Source organism: Choloepus didactylus, chromosome X (genome assembly GCF_015220235.1).
Source record: "Choloepus didactylus isolate mChoDid1 chromosome X, mChoDid1.pri, whole genome shotgun sequence".
NCBI classification, from domain to species: Eukaryota; Metazoa; Chordata; class Mammalia; order Pilosa; family Megalonychidae; genus Choloepus; species Choloepus didactylus.
In genome coordinates, this window is record NC_051334.1 from 192,518,296 (window position 1) to 192,530,829 (window position 12,534).

Here is a 12,534-nt window from a genome sequence, read left to right on the forward strand (position 1 = left end):
TACATAACGAACCTAGGCCGTAGGTGCACAACAGTAAAAACAAAACCAAACAACTCAGACAACAATAACACTTCAATGCATTATACAGTTTCTAAAAGGTAAAATAAGTCTGTGCAAAAAAGGAAAAGCAAGCAGAGTAAGGGAGCATGGGGATGTACCAGGAAGCAATTTTAGAAGAGGATGGCCATAAAAGGTCTCGCTGAGGTTATTACTTCCAACAAAGGGACTTTGGCTTTTACACTGATGGTGGTGGGGAGCCATGGCAAGTTTCTGAGTAGAGGAGGTGCCTGAAGTGGGGTCCCTTTCCCTTAATCCCAAAACATCTGCAAAGCAACAGTGTTGTGTAAACGGCATTAGGCCATGAGGAGGGGGGAGTGAGACTGGGCCTGTACCAGTTAAAGAAAGCAAAACTTTACCGTTTAGGGGAGGCAAAGCTGCAGTTGCACGCATCAGCCAAGCATAACCCTTTTAACAATAACTGCTCCAGGTCCAAGTGAAACTTTTTGTAACCCTTTAATAATCAATAGCTGCTCCAGTCCCAACTGAAACTCTTTGTGAAATTATTTTTGTGAAATTGTTTTTTATGATCAATAACTGCTCCAGCTCCAAGTGAAACTCTTTGTGAAATTGTTTTTTGTAATCAAGAGCTAAACTGCCAACTCTGCTTCTGTTAGAATAGCTTGCTTGCTTGCGTTTCTAGAATACGGTTTCTGTCTATATAAAGCACCAGCGCACACAGGTCGCTGCTGCTGCTTACTAAACTCCCTGTGCGGAGTGACAGGTGGCAGTCGCCGGCCGGCTAAATAAAAGGCTCTTTAAATTGTTTGGCTGTCTCATACTTTAACTCGCGAGCACCGTAACAGTGCCACGATCAGAACTACATTTTAGACCTGTCCTTCTGGCTGTGATGGGGAAAACAGACTGTAAGGGGGCAAAGATAGAAGCAGTGTGACCCTGTCAACTGGAGACAAGGAATGATGGTAGCATGGACAAGGATGAAGTAGCACAGGGGGGGATGAAAAATGGCTGCATTTGGATTCATTGTGAAGATGGCATTTTTCAGGGTTGCAGATGAATTTTATATCTGGAGTTTGACCGAGGAGTCGGAATAAACGCTAAGGTTTTTGGCCTGAGCAAGTGGAACAGTAGGGTTGCCACTAACTAGGATGGGGATGATTGTGAAAGAAGTAGCTTGAAAGTGAGATGGAAAGATGTGCCCTTTGAACTTCCCAGTACCCTGGCACATCGTAGGCATTGCGGGCATGTAAGTTCATGTCTTTCCAGCAGTTCCCTTAGTTATTGTGATTGTGCTGTTTTGTAAAATGCCTGGCTTCCTCCACTGGAACAGCGTGGGGGGACACAGTATTTGCTCAGTGTTTACATAAACAAGCACGATGAGCCTGCTTCCTTTATTTACAGAGATGTCGTGGGTAAAACATTCTGAAGTTGCCTTTAAGTGCACAGCCAGCGACCCACGGCCGCGAACGAGGCGACTCCACCCCACAGACCTTTTTGCACGCGCACGGTTTTCTTGGCGGCCCCCAATCCCTTCCCGCGTATGCGCTTCTTGGCAGGCGCTGGGCGGGGCCGCGGGTTCTGTGACGCCCGCCGAGCCCTACGACGCAGTTGCGCACGCAGGCGGGGGCGGGGGCGGGGAGTGGCCACCGTGCGTCTGGCCCGCCCTCTTCCGCCGCGGCCGTCGGAATGGAAACATCTTCTCCACGTGCCGGAAGCAACCTGACGGCGGCGGCTACGGGGCGCCTTGTCGCAGGCTTCCATGCCGAGCCTGTGAGGGTGTCCTCGCGAGACGAGCTCGCCGAAATGGCCACGTCCAGTCAAGGTAAGGGCGGGCGAGCGCGCGCGGCTGGCGCCGCCGGGAGCCGCCCTTTGGGCTCCGGAAAAGGAAGGGCTCTGGGCTTGTCAGTGTCCACCGAACTCTCCCGGGAGCCCGAACAGCGTCCGGGCCTCGCCTATGGCCCGGCCATTTCCAGGGCTCACCCAAGGTCACGCAGTGGGTTGGGGCCGAACTGCCCCTGGGTGCCGTCTCCGGTCGGGCTCACTCCCCCTTCTTGCACCGCCCCCAACAGCTGAAGTTCAGACATTCCGTCCCTGATCTAAGGAAGCGCTCTGGCCGCTTGAGAGTAAGGTTGCGACTTTGTTCCTTTGGAGATTCATCAAACGCCTGGCAAGCGTCATTCTGCATGAAGGCACCTCTCCCACTGCGTCATTGATGGTTTTGAAAATGTAGCACAGGTAGAATATTTTGAAGTACTCGTTTGTTTAGTCCATGCAAAGAAAGATTCCCTATATTATTCAGTGATGTAGATCTTCAGCTTATACCTCTTACCCTACTCTGAATGCTTACGGTTAAATTCATCCAGTATTGACTCAGAAGATCTGAATGTTAAACACAACCATCATCAAAAAATCCATTTTGTGTAATTAAATAAGTTATATTAAAAACAAAGGTAAAGAAAATACCCAAAACTCATCACATCCAAGTTGTTTACCATGTTTTACTACTATCTGTTCTCTTGAAGTGATTTACATCAATTGTGTCTCTATGATGGGGATATTGTTTGGGACACAGCTGTATTTCTTTTCCCATTTATGCATTCAGTAATGTTCAGGGGTGTCATAGTGGCTGTATTTACACCGTGGAAATCGACATATGCTACTAAGCAGACCTCCCCTCTCCCCAAAAGCCTGATGTTAAACATTTATCAACACACCACTGAATTTAGGTGACTTTAAGGAGTTGGAAAGTACAATACAATCATTTTCCTGCAGAGCACACTGCCCTCATTCACTTAAAATTTTTAGGTTTATCAGATACTTGCATCTTGGAAACTGTGACATCATGAATTTCAATCTTTATCATAGTGATGATCACATAATACTGTGATCATTGATTTACTGGGCCAGTAGCATGACCGGTGACTTACTTTTGTTTGTCATCAGTGCTTAGCAGTGAAGTTGGGTGATTCACACATCTCTGATTTGAGTTGATCTAAATCTCCCTTTTGACTGGAGCAACCTAATGAACTAGGGGACTTGGTAAAATTACAATTAAACGAGACTCAAAACTTACTCATGTTTTCAGTGATACTCTTTAATCCAGGGAGAATTTTTTCTTCAGCACAGCAGTAAAGTTTTGTTGTTACATTAGAAAATAAAAATTATTTAAATGCTTTTGGGCCATAGTGGGCCCGGTCATCTCCATTTCAAGTTCCTCAAACATCCATATTTTGGTTCTGATAAATTGAGATCTATAATCCATCTTGAAATAATTTTTGAATTATAGTTTGTGTATTGTATAAGGTAGGGGTTGAGGTTCTCTTTTATCATGCAGTGTCCGGTAGTTCTGACACTATTTGTTCAAAAGATGCTTCTTTCACCTTTGAATTACCTTGGTGCCATGTTAATGAAAATCAAATGACTATATGTATTTATCTGTTTCTGTTCTCTCCCATTGATATATTTGTGTATCCTTAGGTCAATATCAGACAGTATTGAATACTGTAGCTTTTGAAATTAGGTAGTGTAATCCCTCCAACTTTGTTCTTCTTTTTCCTGAGGTTGTTGTGGACACTTGAGGCAGATTGTAATTTCCTAAATGATTGCAACAGTATCCCCTGTTACACATGCTTTTCTTGCAATGTTATTTTGATAGTCTTCCCACTGAGTGGTGGCATCTATATTCCCTTTTCTTGAATCTGGGTTGGGGCTTTTTAATGCTCCAACAGAATATGTAGAAGTGACACTGCACAGCTTCTGAAACTAGGTATTAAATGGTGATACAGTTCTTCCCTCCTTCATCTCCCCTTGGGACAGTTCCAACATTTCAGTTATTTCCTTCTAGCTATTCTAACATCCCAGAACTTAAAAAATATTTATATATAAAGATTCAGTAGTCATAATCCTTTGTTAAATCCTATCTTGTCTGTTGCTACCCCTCCCTCTCATTTAATCACTGTCTTGATCTTCATGGGTGTCTTGTTCATATTGAAAAGGAGGATGCATCTTGTTGATTTTCTTGAAGAGGCTGTTGCCTCTGGGTTTTGGGACATATCTGTCATAGGAACACTCTGGGGGATTTACGTTTCTGAAAAGTAAACTTAGTGAGTGAAACGTTTGTAGAGTCTCAGATCGTCACTGGCTCGCTCCAGGGAATGCAGGGTTAATATGCCGCCTGCATTCTTTCTTAATTGTCTGTCTGCATGACTGCACTGCTTTGAAAAGTCGCAGTCACTCACTGAGTGCTCCTCTGGTGCAAGGGTTCCTCGGATTCCGCAGATGACCTCGCTTCCTGGGGACAGCGGCTCTCTCTGAGGTGCTGGTTATCTCGGACCCTGCAGTGTCCGGCTGGCAATGGGTCTTGGCCACCCCAACTCTGATGACTGTCTCCTCCTCTGCTACCAGGTGGAGGGAGTCTGCTTGGCAGCCGCCACTCCTGCTCCCCCAAGTTCAGCAACTCGCACTAGCTTTTTTTTTTTTTTTTTTTTTTTTTTTTTGGAGGAAAAGAATAGTTTATTAGCGTATGGTGTTGGCACAACTGTTTATCCATCTGGGAAAAATACAGTCAGGCCCTATGTCATATTATAAATCATAAAACAACAAAAATTGCATAGGAATAGCTAGACAACAACATATGAACTTAGAGCAAAAGAGACGTTCTCAACTGAAATAGGAAACCCTGAGAATAGTTTTTTTTTTTTTTTTAACTTTCCCTTCTTTTTTAAATCAACTGTATGAAAAAAAAGTTAAAAAGAAAACAAACATACAATAAAAGAACATTTTAGAGCAACCCGGGAGGCGGGGCAAGATGGCAGACTGGTGAGCTGTAAGTTTTAGTTACTCCTCCAGGAAAGTAGGTAAAAAGCCAGGAACTGCGTGGACTGGACACCACAGAGCAATCTGTCTTTGGGCATACTTCATACAACACTCATGAAAACGTGGAACTGCTGAGATCAGCGAAATCTGTAAGTTTTTGCGGCCAGGGGACCCGCGCCCCTCCCTACCAGGCTCAGTCCCGGGGGAGGAGGGGCTGTCAGCTCCGGGAAGGAGAAGGGAGAACTGAAGTGGCTGCTCTTATCGGAAACTCATTCTACTGATTCAAACTCCAACCATAGATAGACTGAGACCAGACACCAGAGACTCTGAGAGCAGCCAGCCCAGCAGAGAGGAGACAGGCATAGAAAAAAAACAACACGAAAAACTCCAAAATAAAAGCAGAGGATTTTTGGAGTTCTGGTGAACACAGAAAGGGGAAGGGCGGAGCTCAGGCCTTGAGGCGCATATGCAAATCCCGAAGCAAAGCTGATCTCTCTGCCCTGTGGACCTTTCCTTAATGGCCCTGGTTGCTTTGTCTATTAGCATTACAATAACCCATTAGATCTCTGAGGAGGGCCGTTTTTTTTTTTTTTTTTTTTTTTTTTAAATCCTTTTTTCTTTTTCTAAAACAATTACTCTAAGAAGCCCAATACAGAAAGCTTCAAAGAATTGCAATTTGGGCACGTCAAGTCAAGAGCAGAACTAAGAGAGCTCTGAGACAAAAGGCAATAATCCAGTGGCTGAGAAAATTCACTAAACAACACAACTTCCCAAGAAAAGGGGGGTGTCCGCTCACAGCCACCATCCTGGTGGACAGGAAACACTCCTGCCCATCGCCAGCCCCATAGCCCAGAGCTGCCCCAGACAACCCAGTGTGACGGAAGTGCTTCAAATAACAGGCACACACCACAAAACTGGGCGTGGACATTAGCCTTCCCTGCAACCTCAGCTGAATGTCCCAGAGCTGGGAAGGTGGAGCAGTGTGAATTAACAAAGCCCCATTCAGCCATCATTTGAGCAGACTGGGAGCCTCCCTACACAGCCCAGCAGCCCAGAACTGCCCTGGGGGGGACGGCACTCACCTGTGACATAGCACAGTCATCCCTCAACAGAGGACCCGGGGTGCACAGCCTGGAAGAGGGGCCCACTTGCAAGTCTCAGGAGCCATACGCCAATACCAAAGACTTGTGGGTCAGTGGCAGAGACAAACTGTGGCAGGACTGAACTGAAGGATTAGACTATTGCAGCAGCTTTAAAACTCTAGGATCACCAGGGAGATTTGATTGTTAGGGCCACCCCCCCTCCCCGACTGCCCAGAAAACACGCCCCACATACACGGCAGGCAACACCAACTACACACGCAAGCTTGGTACACCAATTGGGCCCCACAAGACTCACTCCCCCACTCACCAAAAAGGCTAAGCAGGGGAGAACTGGCTTGTGGAGAACAGGTGGCTCGTGGACGCCACCTGCTGGTTAGTTAGAGAAAGTGTACTCCACGAAGCTGTAGATCTGATAAATTAGAGATAAGGACTTCAATAGGTCTACAAACCCTAAAAGAACCCTATCAAGTTCAGCAAATGCCACGAGGCCAAAAACAACAGAAAATTATAAAGCATATGAAAAAACCAGACGATATGGATAACCCAAGCCCAAGCACCCAAATCAAAAGACCAGAAGAGACACAGCACCTAGAGCAGCTACTCAAAGAACTAAAGATGAACAATGAGACCATAGTACGGGATATGAAGGAAATCAAGAAGACCCTAGAAGAGCATAAAGAAGACATTGCAAGACTAAATAAAAAAATGGATGATCTTATGGAAATTAAAGAAACTGTTGACCAAATTAAAAAGATTCTGGACACTCATAGTACAAGACTAGAGGAAGTTGAAGAACGAATCAGTGACCTGGAAGATGACAGAATGGAAAATGAAAGCATAAAAGAAAGAATGGGGAAAAAAATTGAAAAAATCGAAATGGACCTCAGGGATATGATAGATAATATGAAACGTCCGAATATAAGACTCATTGGTGTCCCAGAAGGGGAAGAAAAGGGTAAAGGTCTAGGAAGAGTATTCAAAGAAATTGTTGGGGAAAACTTCCCAAATCTTCAAAACAACATAAATACACAAATCATAAATGCTCAGCAAACTCCAAATAGAATAAATCCAAAAAAACCCACTCCGAGACATATACTGATCACACTGTCAAACATAGAAGAGAAGGAGCAGGTTCTGAAAGCAGCAAGAGAAAAGCAATTCATCACATACAAAGGAAACAGCATAAGACTAAGTAGTGACTACTCAGCAGCCACCATGGAGGCGAGAAGACAGTGGCACGATATATTTAAAATTCTGAGAGAGAGGAATTTCCAGCCAAGAATACTTTATCCAGCAAAGCTCTCCTTCAAATTTGAGGGAGAGCTTAAATTTTTCACAGACAAAGAAATGCTGAGAGAATTTGCTAACAAGAGACCTGCCCTACTGGAGATACTAAAGGGAGCCCTACAGACAGAGAAACAAAGACAGGACAGAGAGACTTGGAGAAAGGTTCAGTACTAAAGAGATTCGGTATGGGTACAATAAAGGATATTAATAGAGAGAGGGAAAAATATGGCAAACATAAACCAAAGGATAAGATGGCCGATTCAAGAAATGCCTTCACGGTTTTAACGTTGAATGTAAATGGATTAAACTCCCCAATTAAAAGATATAGATTCGCAGAATGGATCAAAAAAAATGAACCATCAATATGTTGCATACAAGAGACTCATCTTAGACACAGGGACACAAAGAAACTGAAAGTGAAAGGATGGAAAAAAATATTTCATGCAAGCTACAGCCAAAAGAAAGCAGATGTAGCAATATTAATCTCAGATAAAATAGACTTCAAATGCAGGGATGTTTTGAGAGACAAAGAAGGCCACTACATACTAATAAAAGGGGCAATTCAGCAAGAAGAAATAACAATCGTAAATGTCTATGCACCCAACCAAGGTGCCACAAAATACATGAGAGAAACACTGGCAAAACTAAAGGAAGCAATTGATGTTTCCACAATAATTGTGGGAGACTTCAACACATCACTCTCTCCTATAGATAGATCAACCAGACAGAAGACCAATAAGGAAATTGAAAACCTAAACAATCTGATAAATGAATTAGATTTAACAGACATCTACAGGACATTACATCCCTAATCACCAGGATACACATACTTTTCTAGTGCTCACGGAACTTTCTCCAGAATAGATCATATGCTGGGACATAAAACAAGCCTCAATAAATTTAAAAAGATTGAAATTATTCAAAGCACATTCTCTGACCACAATGGAATACAATTAGAAGTCAATAACCATCAGAGACTTAGAAAATTCACAAATACCTGGAGGTTAAACAACACACTCCTAAACAATCAGTGGGTTAAAGAAGAAATAGCAAGAGAAATTGCTAAATATATAGAGACGAATGAAAATGAGAACACAACATACCAAAACCTATGGGATGCAGCAAAAGCAGTGCTAAGGGGGAAATTTATAGCACTAAACGCATATATTAAAAAGGAAGAAAGAGCCAAAATCAAAGAACTAATGGATCAACTGAAGAAGCTAGAAAATGAACAGCAAACCAATCCTAAACCAAGTACAAGAAAAGAAATAACAAGGATTAAAGCAGAAATAAATGACATAGAGAACAAAAAAAACAATAGAGAGGATAAATATCACCAAAAGTTGGTTCTTTGAGAAGATCAACAAGATTGACAAGCCCCTAGTTAGACTGACAAAATCAAAAAGAGAGAAGACCCATATAAACAAAATAATGAATGAAAAAGGTGACATAACTGCAGATCCTGAAGAAATTAAAAAAATTATAAGAGGATATTATGAACAACTGTATGGCAACAAACTGGATAATGTAGAAGAAATGGACAATTTCCTGGAAACATATGAACAACCTAGACTGACCAGAGAAGAAATAGAAGACCTCAACCAACCCATCACAAGCAAAGAGATCCAATCAGTCATCAAAAATCTTCCCACAAATAAATGCCCAGGGCCAGATGGCTTCACAGGGGAATTCTACCAAACTTTCCAGAAAGAACTAACACCAATCTTACTCAAACTCTTTCAAAACATTGAAAAAAAATGGAACACTACCTAACTCATTTTATGAAGCTAACATCAATCTAATACCAAAACCAGGCAAAGATGCTACAAAAAAGGAAAACTACCGGCCAATCTCCCTAATGAATATAGATGCAAAAATCCTCAACAAAATACTTGCAAATCGAATCCAAAGACACATTAAAAAAATCATACACCGTGACCAAGTGGGGTTCATTCCAGGCATGCAAGGATGGTTCAACATAAGAAAAACAATCAATGTATTACAACACATTAAAAACTCGAAAGGGAAAAATCAATTGATCATCTCAATAGATGCTGAAAAAGCATTTGACAAAATCCAACATCCCTTTTTGATAAAAACACTTCAAAAGGTAGGAATTGAAGGAAACTTCCTCAACATGATAAAGAGCATATATGAAAAACCCACAGCCAGCATAGTACTCAATGGTGAGAGACTGAAAGCCTTCCCTCTAAGATCAGGAACAAGACAAGGATGCCCGCTGTCACCACTGTTATTCAACATTGTGCTGGAAGTGCTAGCCAGGGCAATCCGGCAAGACAAAGAAATAAAAGGCATCCAAATTGGAAAAGAAGAAGTAAAACTGTCATTGTTTGCAGATGATATGATCTTATATCTAGAAAACCCTGAGAAATCAACGATACACCTACTAGAGCTAATAAACAAATTTAGCAAAGTAGCGGGATACAAGATTAATGCACATAAGTCAGTAATGTTTCTATATGCTAGAAATGAACAAACTGAAGAGACACTCAAGAAAAAGATACCATTTTCAATAGCAACTAAAAAAATCAAGTACCTAGGAATAAACTTAACCAAAGATGTAAAAGACCTATACAAAGAAAACTACATAACTCTACTAAAAGAAATAGAAGGGGACCTTAAAAGATGGAAAAATATTCCATGTTCATGGATAGGAAGGCTAAATGTCATTAAGATGTCAATTCTACCCAAACTCATCTACAGATTCAATGCAATCCCAATCAAAATTCCAACAACCTACTTTGCAGACTTGGAAAAGCTAGTTATCAAATTTATTTGGAAAGGGAAGATGCCTCGAATTGCTAAAGACACTCTAAAAAAGAAAAACGAAGTGGGAGGACTTACACTCCCTGACTTTGAAGCTTATTATAAAGCCACAGTTGCCAAAACAGCATGGTACTGGCACAAAGATAGACATATAGATCAATGGAATCGAATTGAGAATTCAGAGATAGACCCTCAGATCTATGGCCGACTGATCTTTGATAAGGCCCCCAAAGTCACCGAACTGAGCCATAATGGTCTTTTCAACAAATGGGGCTGGGAGAGTTGGATATCCATATCCAAAAGAATGAAAGAGGACCCCTACCTCACCCCCTACACAAAAATTAACTCAAAATGGACCAAAGATCTCAATATAAAAGAAAGTACCATAAAACTCCTAGAAGATAATGTAGGAAAACATCTTCAAGACCTTGTATTAGGAGGCCACTTCCTAGACTTTACACCCAAAGCACAAGCAACAAAAGAGAAAATAGATAAATGGGAACTCCTCAAGCTTAGAAGTTTCTGCACCTCAAAGGAATTTCTCAAAAAGGTAAAGAGGCAGCCAACTCAATGGGAAAAAATTTTTGGAAACCATGTATCTGACAAAAGACTGATATCTTGCATATACAAAGAAATCCTACAACTCAATGACAATAGTACAGACAGCCCAATTATAAAATGGGCAAAAGATATGAAAAGACAGTTCTCTGAAGAGGAAATACAAATGGCCAAGAAACACATGAAAAAATGTTCAGCTTCACTAGCTATTAGAGAGATGCAAATTCAGACCACAATGAGATACCATCTAACACCGGTTAGAATGGCTGCCATTAAACAAACAGGAAACTACAAATGCTGGAGGGGATGTGGAGAAATTGGAACTCTTATTCATTGTTGGTGGGACTGTATAATGGTTCAGCCACTCTGGAAGTCAGTCTGGCAGTTCCTTAGGAAACTAGATATAGAGTTACCATTCGATCCAGCGATTGCACTTCTCGGTATATACCCGGAAGATCGGGAAGCAGTGACACGAACAGATATCTGCACGCCAATGTTCATAGCAGCATTATTCACAATTGCCAAGAGATGGAAACAACCCAAATGTCCTTCAACAGATGAGTGGATAAATAAAATGTGGTATATACACACGATGGAATACTACGCGGCAGTAAGAAGGAACGATCTGGTGAAACATATGACAACATGGATGAACCTTGAAGACATAATGCTGAGCGAAATAAGCCAGGCACAAAAAGAGAAATATTATATGCTACCACTAATGTGAACTTTGAAAAATGTAAAACAAATGGTTTATAATGTAGAATGTAGGGGAACTAGCAGTAGAGAGCAATTAAGGAAGGGGGAACAATAATCCAAGAAGAACAGATAAGCTATTTAACGTTCTGGGGATGCCCAGAAATGACTATGGTCTGTTAATTTCTGATGGATGTAGTAGGAACAAGTTCACTGAAATGTTGCTATATTATGTAACTTTCTTGGGGTAAAGTAGGAACATGTTGGAAGTTAAGCAGTTATCTTAGGTTAGTTGTCTTTTTCTTACTCCCTTGTTATGGTCTCTTTGAAATGTTCTTTTATTGTATGTTTGTTTTCTTTTTAACTTTTTTTTTCATACAGTTGATTTAAAAAAGAAGGGAAAGTTAAAAAAAAAAAAAGAAAGAAAAAAGACAAACAAGGAAAAAAAAAAAGATGTAGTGCCCCCTTGAGGAGCCTGTGGAGAATGCAGGGATATTCGCCTACCCCACCTCCATGGTTGCTAACATGACCACAGACATAGGGGACTGGTGGTTTGATGGGTTGAGCCCTCTACCATAAGTTTTACCCTTGGGAAGACGGTTGCTGCAAAGGAGAGGCTAGGCCTCCCTGTATTTGTGCCTAAGAGTGTCCTCCTGAATGCCTCTTTGTTGCTCAGATGTGGCCCTCTCTCTCTGGCTAAGCCAACTTGAAAGGTGAAATCACTGCCCTCCCCCCTACGTGGGATCAGACACCCAGGGAAGTGAATCTCCCTGGCAACGTGGAATATGACTCCCCGGGAGGAATGTAGACCCGGCATCTTGGGATGGAGAACATCTTCTTGACCAAAAGGGGGATGTGAAAGGAAATGAAATAAGCTTCAGTGGCAGAGAGATTCCAAAACGAGCCGAGAGATCACTCTGGTGGGCACTCTTACGCACACTTTAGACAACCTTTTTTAGGTTCTAAAGAGTTGGGGTAGCTGGTGGTGGATACCTGAAACTATTAAACTACAACCCAGAACCCATGAATCTCGAAGACAGTTGTATAAAAATGCAGCTTATGAGGGGTGACAGTGGGATTGGGAATGCCATAAGGACCAAACTCCACTTTGTCTAGTTTATGGATGGATGTGTAGAAAAGTAGGGGAAGGAAACAAACAGACAAAGGTACCCAGTGTTCTTTTTTACTTCAATTGCTCTTTTTCACTCTAATTATTATTCTTGTTATTTTTGTGTGTGTGCTAATGAAGGTGTCAGGGATTGATTTAGGT

The 12,534-nt window shown here is 41.9% G+C and overlaps 1 protein-coding gene across 1 annotated transcript in view; it reads left to right on the plus strand.

Moving 5' to 3' along the window:
• The first annotated feature begins 1,672 nt into the window (after window positions 1-1,672).
• FUNDC2 (FUN14 domain containing 2) overlaps window positions 1,673-12,534 on the plus strand; it is a 57,963-nt gene continuing 47,101 nt past the window's right edge. Inside the window, exon 1 of the mRNA XM_037822039.1 lies at window positions 1,673-1,840. Coding sequence (XP_037677967.1) covers window positions 1,705-1,840 — 136 coding nt within the window. The 5' untranslated portion in view covers window positions 1,673-1,704. The remainder of the gene's footprint in view (window positions 1,841-12,534) is intronic.